Here is a 19,735-nt window from a genome sequence, read left to right as displayed (position 1 = left end):
TATCTTGCTTTTCAGGGCTTCACAGAAGACAAAATGGAATATGTCAAAGCCAGAACCACTTGCATAGCTGAAGTTTAGTAATTGGTAGTTTTAGCCAAAATCCCACAGAGCAACTGCTGGCTCAGTGGTGCAGACAGCTTGCCCTTTGTGGATTCTACCCAGGGCTGCCAAACTTCCTCAGCTGGGCTGGAAGCTTAAAAAATGACCCTGGAGGGAAATGCAAATGAAGCTGAAGCTGCTCAGGCGGTCCCTTGGTGAACCCGTGGTTCCTCTCTGGAGTGGAAAAAAAAAATCACTATTTATAATGTGAAACTAATCCCCAGTTAATCCCCTCTGTGTGTGATAGTCTATGTGTGAAGTGCCTTTTTAATTACTCTAAACAGGGAGAACTGCCGCCCATCAGCATGCATTAGCAGTATCCACATGGAGCCTCTGCCTTGAATCTGGGAGCTGTGGTGGTCCAGACTAATTTCCCCCATGGGAGGGGCTCTGTCCCCAATTCCAGAGAAGGAATCCCAACTGTGCCCCTTCTCAGAGGGCGGAGGATTCAGGGTTTTCAATCACTCCTGAGATAAGAAAGTAGCTCTGCTGCAGGTCATCTATGCACTGTGGCCTCATGTGGGAACTTAGATGTCCTCAAATGCATTGTTGCATGCACAAAAGGTCATCTGAACTCCTAGCATTAGGATTTCTAGTGGGCTCTGCAGTTATTTTTTCAGCTAAATGGAGAGTTCTTGTATTGTTTTTTTGTTTGTTTTTTGTGGAACCAGGGATTGAACTCAGGCCCTTGTGCTTGCCAGGGAAGCGCTTATTCCACTGAGGCATCTCCCTGGCCCTGAGAGTTCTTGTATCTGAAGGATTTTCTTAGTAGATCTCACGGCTTATAAGACAAGAGTGATTTTCTTTCTGCCAAGTATACCACTCAGTGAGACAGGAATTATAAAGCACTGTTTGCTGCAGCTATGTGTTGCTTTCTACTGTTTCTATAAATGTAATGTAAGAGGAGAGCGCTGAAGGAAAACTTTAGGGTTTATGTTTGCATGTGTGTGCATCTGTGTGTATTTCTGTGTTTAGAATCATGTTGTGAACACATCTGTTGTAGGAGACAGAAAGGCAAAGGCTAGGGAAGGGTGAAAGTAAGAGAAGAGAGAGAGGAGAAGAGAAGAAAGGAGGGGGAGCAAGAGCGGGAGGCAAAGGAGAGGTAGGGGATGGGGGGTGGACAGAGGGCAAATGAAAAGGGGGAAGAGAAAGGAACAGAGAGCAGATGGGGAGAAAGGATGGGGAGGAAAGTGGAGAGGGGACAAGGACAGAAAGGGGACCACAGGGATACACAGGTCGAGGGAGGAGGGGAGAGGCTGACTCTTTTGGTGAATAATAGGTCATCTGGCCATTTCTAGGTTTATCAAAACAAAAATCTCTCAAGTAAACCAAATGTCCTGTAAATAAATGGCAAATGATCAACAGGCTAAATAAGTTCCTTTTGAACGAGGGAATCTGGGAGCTGGCAGTTGGATTTATTTCCCTCCTGGAGGCAATTTTCACACATGCTGTCTAAATCATTGCTTACTGAAGTTGTTTATTTAATTATTTAGTGTGGCGAATGCAGGCCAGATGTTACATAAACAAGGCCAACAATCCAGTTGTGCGTGGGGCAGCATATCTGTTGATTATAGGCTCGCGTGGAGGAGGGTCCCAGTCACTGGCAGGCAGAGCATCTCTAGACCACCACAGGCAGGCAGTTGTCTTGGAGAGTGGGCTCTCGCCTTGGTAGAAAGGACTCTGGGCACAAAGGCATCTGTTTCCTTATGGCTCGGTGATCAGTGGGGCTCAGGAATTTTAGTGACAGTAACATTTCATGGTTTTTGGGCAAGTGGCTTCTCAAAATTTCCATCTGGATACTTTTCATTTAGCCCTGAAGCCAAACAAATGGCATTTTCATCTGGAGGTGTAACAACAGCGCACACACACACACACACACACACACACACCCTCTCCCCCTCCACAGTGGGATGCATAATGCGTGTTTATCACATTGCGGCATCTACAGAGGGCACACTGATCACACCGTACGTGACATCATGGCCATGAGGCCCATGTGCATTGGTGCATTGCTACTAAGAATAACCAATCCTTGGTTAAATTTTTAGAATATGCAGCTTAAAACCCCGTGGCTTCCTTTCCAACTGTTAGAAGATAATCTATTTAAAAAGAACCACACAAACATCTCATGGATACATCTTTGTATCTGGCAAATATGTTGGTCCAAAGTGAATGCATACAGCAAACATGGCATAGATTCAGACTATCACTAAAAATCCCTTTAAACCCCTAATGAAGAGTGTGTGGCTCTGTGCACATCAGCTTCCTCGGTCTGTCCAACATGCCCTGTGTTTCTTCCAGCACTGCAGTCGGGAGCTTTGTTGAGCCCCAGGTGAAAGAGCTGGCTTCAAGTGATGTGCCAAGATCTATGAAATTCTTTGTTTTTCTCCTGAGCAGATGTCACTGGATCAATGAGTACCTGTAAACTGTGAACCGTCCTGGCTGTATTTCCCTTCTCAATGCTGGAAACATGTTAATAAACTTTTTCCAATGTGCTTCACTCGACCTCCAAGTCTATGCTTTCTGAGTTCCAAGAACAGATTAGGTGTCTCAAGGTTGCTTCTTTCCTTACCTGTTATCAGCTGAGTTAGGGCTTTAGTTTGATCATTGAGAATGTTCACAGTTACATTTCTGGCAGATTTGAAGTACAGGGCACTACCCTGCAACGACAAAGAAGAAGAGACGCATGAAAATGGCGCATGTCCAAATGAAAGGACCACCACAGAGTCACTAACTGATTAAGCTGGTTTTAGCCAAGTTTCAATTGATTCATCTTGAGTTGAACATCCCAGAGGTGTCATGATCGCCATGCATGTGAAAATCAGTAGGTATATACCCTCGAAAACAGATATGGGGCGCATATACACACACACGCACGCACACACGCACGCACGCACACACATACACACACACACATAGGGTAGCTTTCTCTGGAAAACACACAAAACACATTATTACAGTTGAGTCAGCAACAACTGGGACACAGAGTCCTTTAGGTCTTACTGAAGACGCGAACCAGCCCTCTAGTTCACAATTTTCCACCAGAACCACAGCGTCTACAGAGGTAGGCTGGAAGCTGGAGTGAGACACCCAAGCGCCACTTGGGGCGGAGCACAGTCCCACAGTCATCCCCATGACTCCTCTGCGGACATGGCTGCAGTGTAAGCATTGGAAACTCAAGAGATCTACCTGTCACCTCTGTCCCCTTTTTTTTTGGTTTTCAAAATTCTTTGCTTCCATGAACTCTGGGCCGCCACTCATTCTCCTCTTCAGCACAGGAGTGCTGGACTCTTCCAAAGCTGACCTGGGTCAGGGTGCAGCGCTCCTTCTCTGCCAAAGTTCTCGTGGCAAGGACTCCAGGGAGGCTTTGGACATGCAGTCTCTTTTGTAACTACTGTACACTGTTGTGTTGTGCAAAACTGTCCCAGACAGCATAGAATGAGGATAGGCTAGAATTCTGAGAAAACACTCCCACTCATCTATGAAGAAGATATTAAAATTTCATATTATTTAATGTTTTATTTTAAATCTTATATAAACTTAATATGCTATGCTATATTATTCTTCCTTTGTTTTATCCTTCCCACTACAATCATTTAAAAATGATTCTTAATTTGCTCTAAGTATGAGAAGGTTAGATGCGCCCTGAAGGTCATTGCTTTCGTGTTTTTTTTTTTTTTTTTTATGTCGGAGATCAAGCTCAGGACCTGGAGCTTGCCAGGCTTACACTGTTCAGCTGTCTCCCTGGCCTGGCCACTGTCTGTTAACCTCTGCTTTATTTTTAGTTTTATTTTTTATTTGTATTTTAGGACAGTGTGTACAGGGTCTCACAGTGTAGATCAGACTCATAGTGATCCTCCTGTTTACAGCCTCCCAAGTGCTGGTATTATAGGTGCATGCCACCATGCCAAGTCTCAATCCCCATCTCAGTGAGCCCCAGGGATCAAACTCCAAGCCCCTGTGTCTGCCTAAGCAGGCACTTCAATCTGCTCAGCTCTTTGGCCAGTCCTCTAATCCCTGCTTTAGAAGCTATCCTTTCCACTGATACCTGCTAGCATCATCTAATTGTTACTGGGAAAAAGAATTTCACAGTCACTTCTGTTTTTCTAAACCTTTGTTGGCACATGGTGTAGTCCTATCCAAACACACGAGAACAACTATCCTAAAAATAAATAAATAAATAAATAAATAAATAAAACAACTCAATCCTTACCTTCAAGGTTACTGTCTAACAGGGGCAAGTGTATTAGGCAGTGAATACTAGAACAAATTAGGGAGCTACAAAATATTTGCAGGCTTTCCTAGAGGAATAGTCAACATTTGTGCTGACCCTGAAAAGAACGTGTATACGATTTTACCAACTGCAAATGAAAAACAAAGCTCATGAAGGTTAGTATGGGCTGGGTGCTCAGTGTCTTTCTACTTATAAAACTAGTGAGGCTGGGACCTAGATTACGGAGTGCAGTCCAAAGCCCGAGTATGGCTTTCACAATGGAGGGGAGGAAATGAAAGGGTGACCACTGAACACTAACAATCCTTAACTGCTGACGTGGAAGGCCAGTATCCATAACCCACTCAAGCCCTGAGTCATCAGATAACCGTGAGTGAGAGAGCTGCTGACCTAGTGCCTGGGTGACCTGTGATACATCAGGTAATGGCGATTCAGTATAAAATCTCACAATTTACAATTCAATCTCCCCCTTATTTTAAATTACAGCACCAAAGAAGCACCTATAATATAATATTTTACTTTTTTCTGAACATCAAGAAACAAATACTAGCCTAAAACAGCTTGCTATTGTTTCAGAGTCTGAGTGATTTTATTTAAAACTTCAAAGCTATTGAAATGAATCTCACATTCAGAACTTGGAATCAGGATAGGTGACTGTATATTTCTTGAGGTTCATGTCCTAAAATTTCTTTTCATATATTCAGCAATCTCACCCCAGCGAGAAACGTAGCCTGGAATCAGAAAACTGGACCAATTCCCCTCACATGGATTCTCCTGTGAGTCGGCTCACCCCTTGGTGCTTGATTCTTTTCACTCTCCACCACCCACAGCAGCACCATCGCCAAGCTCACCACAGTCCGCATGGAGCGCTCTCTGTGAGGGAGATGCCACAGGAGACCTCTATGCAAGCTGATTTCCAGTCCCAGCTCTGCCGCTGGCGTGCTACATGCTGCTGATCTTGTTACTTCATTATTTCATTTCTTTACGTTTTCATGCAAATATGAGTTATTAAATGCATGAGACGTGCTTAACTTGAAATTTCACATGTAAAATTATGAGAAGACATATGGTGCCCTGTCAGGCACACATTAAGTCTTCAGCAATTCTTAGGGCATGGAAGGGAGGGAGGTAAGGGAGTAGCGAGTGACACAAAATGAAAAGAGATGGAGAAAAAGAGGAAGAAGGTGGGGAAGAAGGAAGAAGGAGGGGAGAAGTGAAGGAGAGAGACAGAGAAATGGTTCCGAATGTTAATTATGTCACTGACTTTTCCAACCTCTATGCAGAGTACAGCAGGGCTCGCCTGCATTTCCAGCAGTCTAGCTCCATCCTTGAGAGGGTCTCTCCCTACACACACATAGCTCACTAAATCTCAGTCTCCTCAAGTACTATCTACCTGTCCTTACTGATATTCAAAGACACTATCATCTAAAGATCTCATAACAGCTTTGCTCCAGATATACAGCTAGAGATACAATAAAACTATTCCATATCATTACCATGCCAAAATATTATAGCTTAGCACCAATTGTTCTAATATGCTAATACCTTGGGAAACAGAATCTTTGCTACACTGAGGTTTAAACCAAGACTCACACTTTTATTTGGAACATGCTCAAATCTTCAGGTACACACACAACACAAAGATTTCCAGGAAGAAAGCCCAGCCCAGCTAACGTGTGAAGAGCCTCACGTTGTGTGTGTCTCTGTGGTTTTTAGTTTGCTCACTGTCTTTGCTACTAAGTCAAGACAACTAGCTAGAATAAGTAGCCTTTTGCACTCCCATCATCTTCTCATTGTCCTGCAAGCTATACCATTCACCACCATGTCTAGCTATCTGAGCTCAGGGCAACCTTGGCTTTGGATAAAGGCTTTGCAGGTAGCTGTCTGCAGGCTCAGCACCGCTGTGGGAAAGGAGTCTGGCCATCTGCACCTGAGGATGCAGGTTGGTCAAGTCAGTGTGCAGCCATCAGCCCGAGATTATTCTGGACAAATAGGCAGCTATATGGGACACGCAGAAAGCAGGCAGCATGCCGTCCTCCCTGCTGGAGGGAGGAAGACAGTCCACATGCACAATCCGCTCAAATAACTGAACTCCATGTGCTACTAGAATTCTCAGTGGACAAATATTTTGATGGAAAAGAATCACACATGGCTCTGTAACTTTAAAGTAGAATAAGCACTGGGGAATCAAAGCTTTTCTTGATGACATGGGGGCCACTGAAATGAACAGCGTATTCCATCATGTCCTCCAGGGCTACTAGAGAAGTATGGCTGTGTGAATATTGAACATTCCGTCACACTTAAAAATTGGTGTATATGATTTAAAAACACGTTATTTATTCCTACATCAAAGTACAATGTGTAAATGTCAAATGATATGTCTTGTAACAAAGAGGAGCAATCCACCCCTCCCACCATTGCAAGAGCTTCCAGTGGGCCTGGGTGTTTCTTCCGCTGATTTTCTGCTAGTGGCCAGAAATAGGCTGCTATGCCATCTCTAGCTAGATTTTCCATTATTAGATGTTATCCATTTAATTTTTCCAATGCTATAAACACCATGGAACTTGGGTGAAGTCAGTGTATAATTTTACTTTGTTCCTCTCATTTCATACCCTCAACTTTTCTTTTAGTTTTTTAGGGAAGGGTCTACAGGGTGTTCAGGGTCTCACTACTAGACTGGACTCATAGTGATCTGCCTGTTTACAGCCTCCCAAGAGTTGGGATTATAGGTGCGTTCCACCACGCCCAGTCTCAATCGCAGTGCACCCTGTGGGCGGGGCTGGCACGGCAGGCCCGGGGATCGAACCCCTGGCCCCTGTGCCTACTTGCAGGTGCTTTAATGCACTGAGCTATTGGTTCTCCATACCCAGAACTTGAGACCTATGGAACTTTGGGCTCCTGAGCATTCCAGGGCTCTGCATCATTTCTTACTTTTTTCTGCTTCCCTCACTGAAAGATTCTGGATTCTGGTTTTGCCAGCTCAACCACCCCCATCATACAGCCCCTTAGGATCCTAAGGGAACTTTTTAAAATGATGTTTTTTATCTATTATTATTTATGTTTCCTTTCTATATGCCCCTCTGAATTTATTCCCTTCCCCATTTTTGTCTTTTTCACTGGAGTTTTTGAAGGAAGCAGAGCCTATGAATCCTCACAGCTATCAGTGTCTCTAGACAAGTCTCATAGTACAGCTTTCATAAGAGAAAAGCTGGTTAAAACTGTGTGCAAATAAAGAGCAGGGAGTGACTGGCCTGGGACCCAAGAGCTTCTCTGAAGCATCCTCCACACACTAATGGCACCCATGGAACATGTCAGATCTCCTCTTAGGCTGTGAGGAATGGAAACACAAACGACCTTTATCTTTAGAAAGTGTGTAGCCTAGAGGAGACGGAGGTAGCACAAAATAGCCACCGCGACGATGCAGTAACACTTCAATCAAGATTTATGCTCTCCTGGTAGAAGAGGCACAGATTTCACTATTTGCATTTCATCACGGCCGTTATCACCCCAGTCTGTTTTGACAGGATGTGGCAGCGAGAAGGTTCTTATCTTGATGATCCTACACTGTAGCACATTTTCCTTGCCCTTGGAGGAGCTAACTACCTGCTGTGGGAATTTTGAGGCACAGAGAAAACAAAAGATTGCGCACAACTTGTCCACCCAGGGAAGGCTTTGAACTCTGAGGATGGAAGCAGCTCAGAGGAGCAAGGAGTCGGCGCGGCTGGAGGTGGGCTGGCGTTGGGCCTTCGCTTCTAACACAAAGGCAGGCAGACCCCCACCAATGCTGCTTCTCTCTAATACTAAGGCGGGTACCACTGGAAGACGGCCTTGCAGAGAGAGGATGCAGGGTGCCAGCTCTAGGGTCAGATAGCTCAGGGCTTTTGCTACCTCTCCACCTCTTTGGTAACGGTATAGCCCGCAGTGCATGATTCCTGTTTCTAGGAAATGAAGCTCAAGGCCATACATAATGGTGCTCAAAGAAGAAAACTATGTGCAAAATGCCTGCACAGCGGGCAAAAAAATATGCTTCAAAATTATGTACAAGGCAACACAAAACTACCTGAGAGGACTCCTTAGAGGCATGGCAGATCTGCTCCTGGACCAAGAAAGTCACAGCATGAAGCTGCAGCACCCGTGATGGCAGAAGAGAGGATGTGCTCCACAAAGACATCCCCACACCTCATGTTGGTGGGAGATGCCAAAGAGCAGGCCACACAAATATGAATACATGAATAAATAAAAAGGGAAGGAGAGTCGAGTGTTCTGCGTAGAAGAATTCCAGATAATTTGCGCAGATGATACTTTAGCCCTTGAGGTAGAATCTGCAGAGTCTTTGTTTAAATAGAACAGGACAGAAAGAGAGATATAATAACAACTTCCTTTCTTAGAAACATACAAGCACAAGCGACCTCAGGCAGGTGGCCAAGGTCACGACATGAACACCAACAATAAATCATGCTGGAGGCAGGGGTGCTTGATGTGCTAAATAAAGGACGCTTTCCCTCGGTGTGTTCCCTCATCAAAACCCTTAACCAAGCTAATCACAAAAAGAAATCCCGATTAGAGGCTGTTTTACCACGAAGCTGACCAGCCTTTCTCACAAATGTTATGGGCATCGAAACCAGAGAAAAGCTGAGATGCTGTCACCAGCGAAGAAGAAGGCTAAGGAGACAATAGAACTAAGTCCTTTGGGAATGGGGTCCCTGGGGAATGAACACTAAGTAAAAACTAAACTAATCTGAAAAGGGATGAGTTTTAGCTAATAAAATATTAATAATATACCATTATCAGTGCATTAATTGTATCCAAATATAATTACCGACATTGGACGTGACTAATGGGAGAGTCTGGGATATGTGGGACCACTCTGTACTGTCTTCCTAACTTTTTTGCAAAAATAGAACTATTTTAAAATTTAAAAAAAAGCTTTTTGAAAACTATGTTAAGGCAGACAAATTCTTCTTTTAAAAGTTTAAAATAGATCACAGAGTTTAATGTAAACTGTAGAGTTCCACACATTGAGAAAAAAAAATAATAGGAAAAAATCTTCAGGATCTAACATAAGACAAAGAGTTTTTATTTATTTATTTATTTATTTTACTTTGTTAGTTTTTATTTTCTGTATTTAGGGCAGGGTCTACAGGGTCTATGGGGTCTACAGGGTCTCACTGCCTAGATTGGACTCCCAATGATTCTCCTGTTTACAGCCTCCCAAGTGATGGGGTTGCAGGCATGCACCACCTCGCCCAGTCTCAAACACCTTCTCAGCATGCCCTGGGGACAGGACTGACACAGCAGGCCCAGGGCTTGAACTCCTGGCTCCTGCATCTGCCTAAGCAGGTGCTTTAATCTGCTGAGCTATTTGGCTGGTCCTAAGAACTTTTAGACTGAAGACCAAAAAACACAACTCATAAAAAGACAAAGACAAAAAATTGAGACCATAATGGCAAGTGAATTTATTTATTTTTATTTTGTGTATTTTAGAGAAGGCTCTACAGGGTCTACAGGGTCGTAAGGCATAGATCGTACTCCTAGTGGTCCTCTTGTTACAGGTGCGTGCTATCATACCCACTCTCAATTGCCCTCTTAGCACACCTTGGGGGTGGGGGTGCAGCATGCCAGGCCCAGGGATCAAACCCCTGGCCCCTGTGCCTGCTTGCAGGTGCTTTAATTCTCTGAGCTATTAGGCCAGCTCTGGTAAGTGAATTAAGTCTAACACATAAGCATTGCCTAGTTTCTCTTATAGGAGAATTGAATTATATAAAAAAAGTGAAAAATAAAAGACAACAGCAAATAGACTGACCTTCTCTATTTGGGAAGGGAACTGAGAGACAGAGGAGGAGAAAGAGGAGGGAAATGGAACTTAAAGACAAGGCATAGGGCTGGTGAGATAGCTCATCTGTGTAGGCAAGCTCAGGGACTAGGGTTCGATCCCTAGCACCAGATGCCATGCCAGTCCTGCCCCCAGGTGCACTGAGCCAGTCACAGAGATCAGGTGTGGTCGAGAATGCCTGTAATCTCAGCCCTGGGAGGCGGCGGGGAGAAGGCAGCCAAATTCCAAGATCTAGAAGTTCAGAAAGAGACCTTAGAAGAAGTTTGATACAGCACGGGTAATTCCTCATTTGGTTTATTTTATGTTTATGTTTATCTTTTATTTATTTATTTATTTATTTATTTATTTATTTATTTATTTTTGTGGAACCAGGAATTGAACTCAGGCCCTTGTGCTTGCTAGGGAAGTGCTTATTCCACAGAGCCATCTCCTCGGCCCCTCCCCATTTGGTTGAATCACATTAGAAAATTCTCCCTTATGCTGAAAACATTTTTCCCCCATAGGATTTTTTTATTCAAGAATTCTAAAAGAGTCATCCCTGGGGCATCTTCCAGGTAGCTTTTCACCCATGGCTCTCCTTGGTCATCCTTCCCTGTGACCAGGAATCGGATGATAGGAAGCCCCTGGCTTCTCTCCGGTAAGTAGCACAGTAAGCTAGCTGCAGATTGAGGCTTAGCAAGGCGATATAAACTCTTGCTATGCCTAGGGAGAAAAAAAGTGACACAAACTCAGATTTGTCTTTAAATCGGTTCCAAAGGGTTTTTTTTTTTTTTTTTTTTTAAGTTTCACTTCAGCAAACATTTGCTGTTTCTATCATTACCACTGCTATTTTTCTTACAGGATCCTTTAAGTTGGCTCTGGGTTGAGTCGTTGGAAAACTCAGATATTTAGGAACAATACTGTACAATGGTTATCTCTGGTTTTCTGTGGGGCATCATTTTATAATTGTAGAGATGGATGGATTCCTAGTGTCTTGGGTATTTTTCCCTCAGTGGTGAAAAGTGAAGCTACACTGCGAGGCATGACTCAGATCAGCCAGGGTTTTTTCCAGCCTTTTCATCACCGCATTCTTGCTCTGCTCTGTGCCCAAACTCGGGTGCATTTTGCTCTCTGCACTTGTCTAAGTGGAGCCGCTGTGTGTGGAAGCTTCCTTTGAGGCATCGTGTGGGAGCTGCCGGAGGACTACCAGCGTGCCTCACGTCCGGCAAGTTCTTGCCACCCATTAGGCCTTCAATAAATATTTGTTGAACAATTGAAGGCTCAGATCAAATTAAGAGGCAAGAGCAAGAGGGAGTTGTCGACAAAAGAAGTAATTAGACGAGGGCTGACAGTAGCTGTCGAAGAGTTTTCAGAAGGTGAGCCATGTAGTGAGAGTGACAGGATGTACCATACACTGAGGAGAAAAGCAATGGGAGAGATACTTAATCAGTGTATATTTGTTACTATCTAACGCAGCCCAAGGGATTCTAGGGGTATAAATGAGACTTGAGCTATCGATATTTTGGGATACAGAGAAGCAATTGTATATGTTCTTACCCCCAATTCTTGATGAGATAGTGGTTCCATGCCTGAACTCTTCCTTGGGCATGGAATGCCCACCTGGAAGTTGTATCGAAGGAGCCACCTTCAGCTGCCATACATCAATCCATCCCATTCGCATTTTAAAAGTATATTCTAAACATAAGCCGCTGGGCCAGTGCATAGGTAGGTCTCCTCTGCCCTCCTGGCACTTATGGTTGAGAAAAGGTAGAGCTTAAATTAAGACTTCTACAGATAATTATTTAATTTCAACTGCAGCGTGTTTGAGGAATGCCAGGAGAGGGTGAAATGCAGGCACATGCAGGGAGCCCAACTGCCATTCAGGCTTTCAGAAAAGGCCTTTCTAAGGAAGAGACGTTTCCACTGAGATCGCAGGGATGAGAGAGAGCAGGCAGCTGCACCGGAGGGGGAAGAACTTCCCCCAGAGCCGCTGAGGGTGTAGTGGCTCCAGTGCACAGAAGAGCTTCACAAACTAAAGCAGCCGAGGGAAGGTCGATGTACTAGAACACGATGATCAACAGAAACATGAAAATGCATTAATACTCTCAATGCTGCCCTTAATGTAGGAAATCTCATTTGTTCCTCTTTTTAAAAATTTATTTATTTATTTTCGAACCAAATTGGTAGGACAGTTTCAATAATTAACACATTGCATACTCTCTTCCTAGTGGTTAATTGCTGTACAAGATGCAGACATGATATCCTCTTTACAAACACCACTAGAACAAATCCCTCTATTCATTAAGAGAATGTAGTTATATAACCATCCTAACCACTTTGAATACACAGATACAAAATGGACATTCATCTGTATCCCCTTTTTTTTTGTTAAGTTCTGTTATTTGAATATTAGGTGTGTTAACTCAGCAAAATATTCTAAAAGAGTCCAGTAGTCCATAATAGTATTGGGTCTTCTACTTGACTGGCAATGTCAGAAATTGTTGACCTGAGTCCCCTACAGCTCAACATAACAGCATGGTTTTACTTCTTCTACTTCGTTTTTATACTTTTCTGCTGGATGGTTAAGACCAAGATAATTAGGGGCAGTGCCTTGGGAATTCACCAAGAAATCCTTTGCTTTCCTTTATGTTTTCCACAGTAAGTATCCTCCCTCATACTCACTTTCACAAGTGGTTTAACAGGAATGCAGAGAGAAATCATTTTTCTCAGTACCATCCACCAAACAACTGGCATTTCCCCCACTGATATTTGGTGACACCTCTGCCACGTGAGTTTCTACACATACACAACACTGTTTTGGAGCCATGAAGTCTGTTCTACTGTCTATCTGTGTGCCAGCACCATATTTTTCCCCTCTGGTGGCTTTGAGATAATCCTAAAAACCTGGTAGGTTTGTCTACCATTCTACTCTTCCATATAGCCCATCTTAAGGGACTTAACCATTTTATTCTTCGAAAGTGAGAAGTCACCGAAGGGCTTAAGCATGACAATGATCTGAGCTGATTTTCATTTAAATGTTGTGTGAGCTCTGTACAACGGAGCACCCAGGACTAGCGATTTATCACAGAATACAGTTGCTTAGCCCCCAGATTTGGGGCGCTCAGTTCATGATATGGCAGTGACACTGGCTTGGGCCTCTGCTGGGGATGCCACCTCACAGTGAGAGCTCATCTCTGAGCGAAGTCGCACACCCCAAATAGGAAGCAGGACAGAAACAGATCCCAGAATCCCCTCTGAGGTGGCGGTAGAGCAGGAGTTAGTGCTGCGCAGGGCAGTCCTTCAATGTGCTGCCCTGCCACAGATCTGAATATGTTAACCTATTTAAACAGAAAATTAAAATGATGCACAGAGAAATATTTAATTTTCTTATATTTGTTAAATAAAAGTACAGCAATTTGCAATGCCGAAGTGGAAAGTTAAAATGACCTATAGAGGAAATTTGATAATTTTTACACAGATATAGTCACCATATTAAATGTAAAGCTCAATACAACTATGCTGCAAAATTTCTACAGAATTCTAACAGCCAGAAAGATGTTTACAGGACCCAGACCCAGTGTGCAGGCGCCGTCTTTATTCTAGGCCATCTCAATGGTCAGCGCAGCGAATGGGCGCAGTATGGTCTCAACCCAAGTGACCGACTGCCCAGGAATTACATGGCCGGGCAGCAATGGTGGAAACACGTATGGAAACACACACGTATGTGTGTTACGGTTAGTGTGTAGCTATCCCCACAAAAGCCTCATGCCATCACTGGGGTCTGGTTCTAGAGTTTGTGATTAATTCATGATCCAAGGCTGGGAATAGGGTCTGAGTACTGCTGGGACGATGGGTGTGAGGGCTACACCCAGCCTGGGGCAGAGAGGCTGAAAATAGCGTAAAGAAAGGACAGAGGCTCACGCTGGCACTGCTGCCACGACTCCTCCCTTTTGCATTTGCTCTTTGCTGTTTTCCTCCACCATGAGCTGCTGCCCTCTGCCATGTGCCACTCTGTCTTAGAGCCAGCCAAGTATGGACTGAAACATCCACAAACTTGGAGCCAAATAAACCTTGCCTTCCTTAATTTTGGGTGTCGGTTATTTTGTTCCAGCTATGAAAGGAAAGTAACTGAGACAATGAATAAGTTGTCCTGTGGCTATAGATGCTGCTGCCTTCAGACAGGCAGAGGAAACCTTAGCTTACCATCATAGCTTGAAAACCCATAAAGTATTATCAAAAATGCATAACAAATTATGATAGCAGTAACTGATGTAAGTAAAGGAAATAATATTTTTAAAAGATTCCTTAAACATGTTGTAAATGTTGCACAAAGTGCATTTCATTAAAAATGATATCACATCTGCATCTTGTGCTATGAATAATCACTATGAAGACAACAATATGCAATGTATTAATTATTGTAACTGTCCTATTAATCGGTCTTGAAACTGTCTCATTGCTATTTGTTTCTCAATAAAATTAGTTAAAAATAAAAAATGAATATTTTAAGACTATAATAAGCTGTAGATTAAACATTTATATTGTGATACACTCAAATCTATGCTGAGTTAAAATGGAATACATTTTACAACGTAGTACAGTGATTGTCTTGACCCACTATGTACTCCAAAAACTGTGCTGAAAGGGATGGAGCCCCCTCTGCCCCACACCCAACTACCACAGAAGGTACACACTGATCGCCTAAGAACCTCCCTAGGCTCCACCTGCTAAGGGGCCACAGCACCTTCCAATGATACCACCTTGCGGACTCAGCCTTTACCAGTGGATCTTTGAGGGATGTTGCCATGCTCAAAAACAGCAAGTATGAACACCCCGATTCACTTGTGGGGATCACCCAGAAAAGGACTAGAGTAAAAGGCCAGGTAGGAGCCTATTTAGCCACCCACATTAGAAATGATGGCAGGCTGAACCAGCCTGGGGTCAGGAGAGGCAGGGACCTGCAACACATGCTGCTCTGACAGGGCTGGTGGTTGATTGGCTGGGGCATGAAAAATAGGGCAAATCAAAGATGAGCCTTGCATTCTATGGCAGTGCAGAGGTGATAGCCATGGCCCAAGCTAACAGTGGGTGAAGGAGGTAATATTTGAAGAGTTTGAAAGGCACAAGGTGGGGGTTTGAAAATTAAACTTGGAAAATACTCTATTATGAGACATCCAGGAGGTCTGCTGTACTGGTTTGGCAGAGTTGGATTTCTTTCATTCGGTATCATGTCTTTTCAATCCCATTGTAAAGTCTCACTGGATCCTAAAAGCGTCTTTTTAAAAATGCTCACAATTACACTGTATCAGCTGTCAACTTTCATGAAAAAGTCTGCATTTCCATGTTGATTCTTTCTGGCAGCTCAGAATTTGCTTTCTGTTCTCCCCAGGCATGTCAGTGGGGATCCCGTGAGACAGCAGACATATTAAAATGCAACTGTTAACTTGAAGGTAACATCTCAAGCCAAATTTCTTGTAGCTTGAAGGTTACAAAGACTTCAAACAATCTTCTTAGGAAGCAAAATCTCAGTACTTTCTCTCTCTCTCTCTCTCTCTCTCTCTCTTTCTCTCTGTCTTTCTTTCTCCCTCTCTCTTTTCCTCTTTCTCTCTCTTTGTTTCCAAGTGCTGGTATGAGGAGGTTAATTTACATATTTAGATCCATGCATAAGCAAATAAGAAGGAGAGATAAAAATTACCAAGTACTTCTAATTTCCTAGTTGAGGTTTCTGAAATGCCACTGACTTCTTCAGAGAACGTTGGGCTTGGCACATTTTCCTCTGTGAAGTAAGGTCAGATAGAAAGGCTAGCTGGAATCCTGATGGATGGCAAAGAGCCCAAGGGATAGAGTGTGGTGTGGACTCCAGTTTGCAAAAAGGCAGGTCTGGGAGTGACAGCTTTTCAGATGTGTCCAGCAGTAGGCGTTCTACCCTTGTGTGGGAAGCCAGGGCCACAGCTCACCCACACTCTCATGCAGGCTGGCATGGTGCTAGGAAATGTGACACAGCAGCGATGCGGGGGGCTGGGGCCTTGTGCTCAATCCAGAAAGGCAAAATCAAAGCTTTCGTAATAACCTGAATTTTTCTGTCATGTTGGCAGGTGAATATATATATATATATATATATATATATATATATATAATCTCAGCTAACAATTTCATGTTCACAGCACAGAAAGTGACACTTCTAGTCAAGGCCTAAAACTTGTTGTGTATTTGCAGTGAGCTTCAGGAAACTTTTCTATAATATCTAAGTAGCCATTTTTATTTTCAAAGCATTTGTTCCTCACCAAAAAAAAGAAAAAAGAAAAGTGTTAGTGAGGAAAAACCTTATGAAATTCAACCTACCTTTCCCTACCCTGTAGCTCCAAAGTCCACATCAGCATTTTCCTGGCCCTGGGAAGTCTTACATTGGCATAGATTGTTCGCCTTGGGTACCCACTGCAGCTGATATTTATGTAGTCAGTTTCTTCTTCTTAAATTGCATGTGAACAGGCAATACCACGGGACCTACCTGGAGAAATGCTACATTACGGACTACTTAGAAACACAGGTTGTGGTTTTCTTCCTTAAAACCAGAGAGCTTAAGAGCTAAGCTATAGCATGACGGGCTCTCTGATGCTTGTGAGGTGGCTTAACCTCCACAGTGCTAGTGAGCTGGTGTGGACTATTGTATAGAGGAGAGACAGAGGCTAGGTAGGGCGCATGCATGACTCAGGAGGCTCACATGCTGGTAAACCCCAAGGAGAAAATCAGGCGCTAAGAGCTGAGCCTCCTTCCTGCCCCAGTGCTACGAAGTGCGCAGTCCAGTCTGTAAACATACGAGTGGTGACGGTGGACACTTGAGGAAACCCTAATTGTGGAGAGAGACTGAGAAAAACAGTAAGCAAAGGGACCCTGCGTGCATGGAGACAGCTCCAGCTCTCCCGCACGCAGCCAGACTGTCCCACGGTGAGCCATTACATCCGACAGCACAGAGGCTGAAATGCGCTTGAACACAGGACCTGAAACCAGTACAGACAAACACTGTGCCGCCTTTGCTCCTTGCCCCAGAAAGGTCGCAGCTCCGAATTCTTTGGATTCGTCTGCATGTTGCCAGCGGGGCCCTGAACAGATGCTGGCCTTGGCCTAGCTGCCTGTGAGCACCGTCGGATCTGGAAGCTCAGGTCTGGACTTCGCGGCTGGCCCCCACAAGCCTCCACTCCGTGCCCGCGGGGTCCCTCCTTCCCGCAGTGTGGGTGGGCGTGCTGCTGCTCTGCACCCTGACCTTTCAGAGCGTGGGGCGTGGCTTTCTCAGGAGTCCAAAGCATCTCAGAAAAGTTTGGGTAGAGACGTGTGGGAGCCTTTCAGAAAACTGCAAGCAAGCTCAGAGCTACTCACAGGGCAGGCAGGACAACAGCTATGTAGGGGCAGGCTTAGGCTGTGCAAGAGACACACTTTAATTTGTGTTAGGGAAAATATTCCCATTCTAATGCTGGCCAGCCTGATGGAGACAACCTCCTGAAAGGAGGCTGAATGACATCAGGACATCAGGACAAACAAGCACATCCCAGACCACTAACCCCAGGGCCACACACTGCTTTTAGCAGTGTGTGCTGCTGTCCTGCCTGACTTTGGAAGTACCACATCCTGAACTGAGATCCAGCTTTGCCACTTCTGAATCAGTAATCCTAGCTTACCCCTCTCCAGTTTCCTTAATTGGAAAATGGGGATAATAATGTAGAAAATGTCATTAAAAACTAACTCCTTTGCAGAGCTAAAAAGATGAGATGACACAACTTATGTAAGGAATTTAACATGATGGTTATACTTTTGAAGACATATTTTAAAATAGGGTGTTCATCATTGAGGCTGATATTTGGCCAATGCTTTGACCCCCTCCAGCTGACACAGATGGCCGGATGTGAAGAGCTCATGCCTTGGACACGGTGATTGACATCTGGATGGTAGGCAGGCAGGCTGGGACTATACCTGGCTCTTTCACATTCTAGCTGTGTAAATACAGGTGGGGGTAATTTAGTCCAAGTCTCTGATCACTGTTTCTTCATCTAAGATGTATGGGGCAGAAAGCACAGATCCTGCCTCACAAGGTGCTGTGGAAACTAAGAGTGTATGGATGAGCGAGGCAGCCCAGAACCTAGTAAGAGTGAGGACCCTACCCAGTGAAATGGCAACCTGCATAGTATGTGCACAGCTGTCTGTGTTATGACTAAGGAGATGTGAGAAACCACCATGAAAACAAGAGGTCTCTGAAGGTTCCATGGTGCAGGCTGTTGCTTCCCATGAGCTTTCTGCTGGTGCACACTAGCTGCCATGGGGAAGCTGACGTGGGCAGAACGGACAGGCTAGGTAGCTGCTGATTCCATTCAGGGGTGTGAAACACTGTACCTGTGTGGGTCCTAAGTCAGGCTCAGTTAGATAGGGAGTTCATGATGGGTGGGCATAAAGTTAAAGGAAGTAGTCAAAATGCTTCATGGTTTGGTCGGGAATATAGCTCAATGGCACAGGGCCTGCCTTGCAAGCATGAGATTCTGAGTTCAATTTCCAGTACCAGAAAATGAAATCTCCATGGCTGGATGGAAAGTCTTTACAACTTTGTAGAACATGACCTAGAATGTTGGCTTATCACCTACATCAAGGAGTGTGACCTTCCTACGTTGACTTTAGCCCTTAAATCTCCTAAAGAAGTGGCACGCCAGTGCTTCCACATATATTTTTTGTACGGCTATGAAAAATCACAACTATGTAGTATGTTCAGAATCATAAATATAAAATAAAGAATTATACCCCTAAAAGTATGTGACATTCAGAAAGTATTAAAAATATAGGCACTATATAAATTTCATAATTGTTTTGTGAGCTCTTCTTTCTTGCTCTGTCAGAAGTTCTGGGCAAGTGAAAAAAAGAGAGAAATGATTTCAGAGTTTACACTAAACCTTTGAAAAGACAGTTCAAGTTCTGTAGGATAAGCACAAATATTTGGATTTTCACATTTAACTAGTGTGAAGTTTATATTAGCTTGATAGATAAGATCTGGTATCAAAGGATATCATGTCTCATCTGTCATGAAATTTCATTGAGTTAGTTTGAGTTCATTTCACCTCACAAAGATAAGGGCCCTAAATTCCTGGCTAATTCTGCAGAAGAATTATGATATTCTGTAGTTGGCACTTTGACTGATAGAAGCTTGAATCAATTTTCCACTTAAGAAATACAGACAGGATTGATAAAAGACTAGAGATCAGGTCATGTTTTCAGGGGCCCTTTGGTTCCTACCTCTTTGCAATACTGGGTTTCAACAATAAAGATAAATGGAAAACCAGGAAATTAGGGCAAGAATAAAAATTAATAATTCTTTATATCCACTGGAATGGCCATAAAGAAATGAAAACAAAACAAACAATATATCAGCAAGTGTGTAGATAGCAGAACTCTCATATATTCTTGGTGGGAATGTAAAGTGGTATTATTCTCATGAAAAACAGTTTATTCCTTCATTAATTGATTAAACACAGAATTGCCATATGACTCAGCAATTCTATTAGACATTTACACAAAAAAATTGGAAATGTTTTTAATCCCAAAACCTTGGGAGGCTG

General features: G+C 43.7%; 1 protein-coding gene across 4 annotated transcripts in view; it reads right to left on the bottom strand.

Annotated features, from left to right (window-relative positions):
* The window catches only part of Sgcd (sarcoglycan delta), a 645,238-nt gene that overhangs the window by 167,373 nt on the left and 458,130 nt on the right, over nt 1-19,735 (bottom strand). For all 4 annotated transcript variants that reach the window (XM_023713117.1, XM_004629389.2, XM_023713118.1 and 1 more), the window contains one exon: nt 2,672-2,759. In XM_023713117.1, the coding sequence (XP_023568885.1) occupies nt 2,672-2,759 (88 nt within the window). The remainder of the gene's footprint in view (nt 1-2,671; nt 2,760-19,735) is intronic.

The sequence above is a fragment of the Octodon degus genome, unplaced genomic scaffold, assembly GCF_000260255.1.
Source record: "Octodon degus isolate 3935 unplaced genomic scaffold, OctDeg1.0 scaffold00029, whole genome shotgun sequence".
NCBI lineage: Eukaryota > Metazoa > Chordata > Mammalia > Rodentia > Octodontidae > Octodon > Octodon degus.
Note: the sequence above shows the minus strand (reverse complement) of the source record. Positions and strands in the feature narration are given on the sequence as shown.